The sequence below is a fragment of the Pelodiscus sinensis genome, chromosome 30, assembly GCF_052426305.1.
Source record: "Pelodiscus sinensis isolate ZL-2025 chromosome 30, ASM5242630v1, whole genome shotgun sequence".
Lineage (NCBI taxonomy): Eukaryota > Metazoa > Chordata > Testudines > Trionychidae > Pelodiscus > Pelodiscus sinensis.
In genome coordinates, this window is record NC_143081.1 from 2,702,202 (window position 1) to 2,708,298 (window position 6,097).

General features: G+C 50.5%; 1 protein-coding gene across 1 annotated transcript; it reads left to right on the forward strand.

Annotated features, from left to right (window-relative positions):
• Positions 1–2,603: 2,603 nt before the first annotated feature.
• Positions 2,604–4,006, forward strand: LOC149520996 (uncharacterized). Its single transcript, XM_089774343.1, has one exon. It carries the CDS (start codon positions 2,609–2,611, stop codon positions 3,638–3,640), a length of 1,032 nt encoding a protein of 343 aa, XP_089630469.1. The 5' UTR covers positions 2,604–2,608; the 3' UTR covers positions 3,641–4,006.
• The last annotated feature ends 2,091 nt before the right edge of the window (positions 4,007–6,097 follow it).

The window sequence follows — 6,097 nt, forward strand, 5'->3', positions numbered from 1 at the left end:
TGTATCTTTCAAAAAAACTTCTTTCAAAAGAAGCTTGCAGTCTAGACGTAGCCAAAGAGGGCGGGGAGGTCCAGAGGGTATAGCCTGGGCACCAGAACTCCTGAATTTCATTCTTCGTTTGGTCCCAAACTCCTTCTTTGAGCTGAGGCAGGTCATCTCTTGCTGTGTGAATTCTTCCCAGCTGTGCTGAAGGAGCATGCTCCAAGGGACTCTACGTGCTGCTCACCTCCACCTCCACCTATTGTCGGCAGCGCCGAGAATGCAAATATCCCCGGAAATCAGCCCAATCAGCCCAAAAATGTCCCAGTGAGTAATGCAGCCATTGAGAAAGAAGCCTGCAGTCTAGACATAGCCTTAGAGAATAGTCCTGGGGCATCTCCAGGGGAATTAGAGTCAAAGGAGAGGCCATACAAGTGCCAATTCTTCACAGATGTAATTTCCCTTATACAGTCAGTCCCCGGGTTACGTACAAGATAGGGACTGTAGGTTTGTTCTTAAGTTGAATTTGTATGTAAGTCAGAACTGGTACATATTGTAGGGGAAACTCTAGTCAAACATTTCTCCAGAGCTCAGTTTTATTCTCCCACACCTCACTTCCCTCAGACCTTTATTCTCAAGCTGAGGTGTCTGCTGAGAAAAGCCGCTCCGCGTCTCCCTGGTCTGCTGGGGGGAAGCAGCTAGTGAGGAGTTGCCTCACCCCGTTCGTAAGTAGGGATCTGACGTAAGTCGGATCCATGTAACCCGGGGACTGCCTGTATGCGTATCTGTACATTTTAGAAAGGCGTGTCCATCTGTTTGTCTGACGGAATTAAAGCAAGGTCAGGGCTTGGCTGGGCCAAGACAATGGGATGCACCAAGAATAGGATTGGTTTGCAGCAGACAAAAAGGGAGGGGTGTGATAGAAGGGACAGTTATACACAGGAATGACCACGGGGGAGGAGGAAGTGCTTCTATGAGAAGTCAACAGTAACAGGTCTAGAGAACATGAGCTATGAAGAAAGGCTGAAATAATTGGGTTTGTTTTGTTTGGAAAAGAGAAGATTGAGGGGTTACATGATAGCAGTTTTCAGATATCAAAAAGGGTGTCATAAGGAGGACGGAGAAAACTTGTTCATTTTGGTCTCTAAGGATAGAACAAAAAGCAATGGGCTTAAACTGCCGCAAGGGAGGTTTAGGTTGGACATTAGGAATAAGTTCCTACCTCTCAGGGTGGTCAAACACTGGAATAAATTGCCCAGGGAGGTTGTGGAATCCCCATCTCTGGAGATATTTAAGAGTAGGTTAGATAAATGTCTATCAGGGACAGTCTAGACAGTATTTGGTCCTGCCATGAGGATGGGGTACTGGACTCGATGACCTCTCGAGGTCCCTTCCAGTCCTAGTAGTCTATGATTCTGTGATTTTATGAAAAGCTGAGTTTCTCTGATGGCCATTCTGTGAAGTTCTTGAGCAAGAGTGTCCACGGCTGTGCGGATGCTCTCTTGCACAAAAGCACGTGGCAGTGTGGACGCGCTCTTGAGCAAGAACTCCTCGTGGAAGAGATCTCTTCCGCAACATTTCTAGCGCAAGAAGCCTGCAGTGCAGACGTAGGCTCAGGCTCAGAAGATATGGTCCCAGTTGCTGACTACCAGAGTTCCTCTGTGTGACCTTGGACACATTGTTCTTGCTCATTTGTAAAGCACCCAGGGGGATTGGATGTCTCCTTCCCATTCCAGGGAGCAGCAATTGAGCCATGGGTTACTTCAGGTGGCTTAGAAAAGTTCAGCCTTACTCTCCCTAGCCAAGATTCCCCAAACTGGTAACAAATTCCACTGTGTGCCTTGAGGAACCTCAAAGGAAGCTGCTTTTGAGAGGGTTGGGCCTTTCCTGAAAACCACTTCCCATGATAGTGCCTCAAGTCAGATTCCCAAAGACACTCGTCACATCTGCCCTCAGTGCTCCACCTGCAACGTGGACATAATATCCCAGACGTTATCTGTGCTGCTGCAACTAAGGATGTTAAATTGCGGTTAATGGACTAGTCGAGTAGTCGGTGGAATTTCCATCGACTACTCGATGAGTCAATAGGCATTTCCGCATTCCTCCTTTGAAATGTACAAGATCCCCGACTGGGAAGCCCCGCTGACTCCGGGCTGAACAGTACGAGTCCTCCATTGACCCTGAGCTCCATGACGCACTGGATGCCACTGGGGTCGGCTGGGATGACCCCAGGCTCCATGGAGCATTTCCCCAGAATTTCCAGAGGCGGTGTTCCAGGGAGCCGCCTCCGAGAGTGAGAACAGGTAGTTCTGCTCCCCTTCCCTGCTAGTCCCCAGCTGAGCTGGGCTGTGCCCTTTCATCCCTCCCTCCAAGGTGGCACCTGGCACCGATGCTGTGGGGAAGAGATGATGCAGTAGCTCATTTGCCCTACCTGGCCAACTCGGGGATTTGTGAACTCCCCTGCCCAATTTATGGAGACTAATCTCTTCTAGGCCAGACACCTCTCTTGCTATCTGTGCATAAAGTGCCTAGCAGAACCAGGTCTGGTCTCCGTGGGGGCCTTCAGGAGGCTACTGCAATACAAATAATTAATAGGCAGGAACTGTTTTATCTTCTAGCACTGCACATCATGCCTGCAATAGTGCCCAAGAACAAGGCCCCCGGGGTCGATTTCTGTGGGGTGAACGATTATTACTACATCATCCGCTCAGACCTGGGCTGCTACATGCGGTCATCAGATTTCCACCAAGGCAAGGATCTGGCTGTGTACAGCCTGCACCCCTCCTGCCAGGGCGGGGACCACTACTTTGCTGATGAAGATGACAAGTTCTACATCATCAAAGGAAAGGCTTACCGGTGTGTGTCCGACATGACCATGGATTCAGAGGCCGTGGTCTATAATCTCCACCCCAACTGCCAGGGAGGAGACCACTATCTCTCAGCCTTTGGTCACTTCTACATCATCTTCCAGAGCAGGGGAGTCTACCGCAAGGTCACTAACATGAGCACTGATTCTGAAGCCATCGAGTACACCCTCCACCCAGATTGCAGAGATGGACTCTATTACTGGGGTATCAAGGATTATTACTACTTTGTGAAGCCCCATGATGAATGGGGGGTCCAATATTACAAAACCACCAATTTCAACAAAAACTGGAGTCCTGTCACCTACTCCTTCCATCCTGATGTGGTCAACTTCCTCCCTGGTGGGTTCTCTATCACCAAGGGTCCTGCTTTCGGCACCTGGGAGGCCATCAAGACCATCTCCAATGATTCTGACACGCCCATCACCTGGAACAAGAAGATTACCCGGAAGGTGGGCTACACCAAGCAGAAGATGAGCAGCATTGAGCACAACTGGAAGATAAACATGTCAGCGAGCTACCAGGCAGGAACCCTCACCGAAGCCATCGCCAAGTTCCAGTTCTCCCTTTCTGCTGAATATGGTGGGAAAAGTGTCAACACAGAGCAAGAGGACTGGAGCGAAGCTACAGAGGTGGAAGAGTCCGTCAGCCTGACCCTGCAGCCCAAGGAGAAGATCTACATATGGCAGTACCAGCTGGGCCTGGGCAAAGAAAGTGTCTTGTTCTGTCACGACATGAAATTTGACGAAACTCCCAACCCACCTACTGAGATTCCCCTGCCACCTTCTTACAAGTGACCTGAAGTCTGGAGCCCCCGGAATACTTAAGGGCCTGCTCGTCGCCTGGTGGCATTGCTAAGAATTGGGGCAGTCGGGGCAGAGCACTGGGGTACAGTTAGGGTTAGTATTTCCTAATAATCATGCAGGCTTTGCGGTGCAGTGTGTTTACTGAGGCCTAATCCATGCTTAGGGGAGCAGCAAGTTTGAAGGTGAAATGGGGGACTAAATATTTCCCGGGCCTGGTGAGACAGAGTGTTGTGAGTGTGGCTTGGTTTGACAGGCAATACCCCAAAGAAGCAATTCTGCAAGGGGGACACCTAGCTGATCTGTAAGGGTACGTCTAGACTACAGGCTTTTGTCGACAGAAGTTTTGTCCACAGATACTGTCGACAAAGAGCATCTAGACTACATTCAGTTCTGTCGACAAAGCAAGCTGCTTTGTCGACAAAAGCCTGTAGTCTAGACGTACCCCTAGATGCAATAACACCTTCTGTCGACAGAACTCTGTCGACAAAAGGCGTTATGCCTCGTAAAATGAGGTTTACCAGCGTCGACAGAACTCAGCGGTAGTGTAGACGCAGGTATAGTTTTGTCGACAGAAGTCCACTTTTGTCGACAAAACTCTGTAGTCTAGACACACCCTACGAGTAGCCACCTGATCACCAGATCGTGTATTTGAGACAGGGCTGGTTCCATCCCAGCTACATTGTCCTGTCCCATGGGAACACAAGGTTTGCTTAGGGAGTTCAGAGACCTGCCATTATTTCTAGGCATGCTCAGATTCTAAGGGTGAGGTGGGTGTCTAATTCCCTTGAGCTACCTTGAAACTCCCAAGTATACTATATTTAGGCTTGGCAAATACTAATTTTTAAGTGAGAGCATCTTGACTTGAATCTTCTGCCGGCCTCCTGGCAACTAAGGGGGCCAAATTGATCCTTTCAAATCAATGCTTAGTGGTCCCCGGGGCCCTACTCCCGGCTTGCAAACCCAGCTCATCCACCTGCCCAGCTTGTTTGCAAATCACTTTCCCAAGACACGTGATTTGATTGTCTGTTTCTGTTTCTGTGTCTGCTGTCAGCCTGGCTGCTGCTCGGGGGCTTGAATCAATGGCCAACAGGCAACGAAACTGTGATGCCTGAAATAAAGAATTGATCTGTGAGCTGTGCGGGTTGAATTTCCTTTGTTTTCTCCGGGATTCACGGTGCACAGGAGGGTGAAAGTGGAGGCATAAGAAGCCAAATCGGAGGAAGCCTGCTGGTGTGGAGAGGATGGGGGGAAACCTGAAATAAACATGGGAATTGGAGGAGGGGGAGATCGGATGCAGGGGGGAAATGAGAAATCCTCAGACTCTTCCTGGGCCTGGAGGAGCTGAGTGACCTCACACCACGTTGCAGTGGACCTACCTCCAGCTGGGGGAATCCAGGGCTCCCTCCAAGGTCTAGGTCCCTGGTGAGAGTCCTAAGGGGCAGGACTGCCAGTGATCTTATACCTTAGCTGTTTATCAAGTGTGCACGCACTGGCTCAATGCCTCTCTCAATGTTCCCACAGAGCTGAGAACCGAGGTCATATTATTTATCCCATACTTGCCTCTCAGCGAGGAAGTATAGGGCTGTGGCTGTTGAAGGACATCTGATAAAGAATACCTGGTTTTTCTGCATGCAGGGTTCATGGCTGGCCTAGAGGAGCTGCCACCAGAGGATGGGGATGGCTTCTGGTAGAGAGGGGCCCAACTCTACCGGACCCTGAGCATGGCCCCTATGAGTGCTCTAGAGGTCTGCCACTGGGCTAGCTGGGAATTCCAGGGAAACTCACCTCACATGGGTGGGAGATGCCAATTGCTCACTCTCCTTGGGTCACGTCCTACCACGCTGCCTGAAGACACCGTCCAGGTGGTACCCAAGTCTCTGGGCCCCTCCTCACACCTAATTCCCTGGAGTTCTGCCGGCCACGGATCTCAGGAGCAGACCTCAGGATCTCCGGCTCCCACAAGCTAGGGCTGCGATGCTTCCGCAGCTGGGGTCAGCGGTCCTTCCTCTCCCATGGTCAGCCCTGACTGAGCTCCCTTTTATATCCGCACAACCCCTGGAGCATGCTCAGTGCAGGCCGAGGGGTGGGACTTCTTCCTCACAGTGTGGGGTGAAGCCCTTCCAGGACGTGGTGCGGGAGGGGGGGGGGGAGCTCACGGAGATGCCCCTCTGAAGTCTCAGTCGTCACTGACCAAGGAAAACTGGCTTTCCTGCTCTGTCCTTGGAGGCCCCCAAGCACATCAAGCTAAAACACACCCTTTGGGGTCCAATATACAATAGAGTTAGTCACGGCAAGATTACAAGTGAGTGTGAGAAGCCGACGTAGCGACTGTTACACCTTGGTTCGGTGATGTGGTGGGTTAAAGCCGACTACCCAGTGAAAACTACTGGATGATGGTGAAACAAAAGATTTTTTATTCAATGGAATGATTCTTTTATCAAAACCATA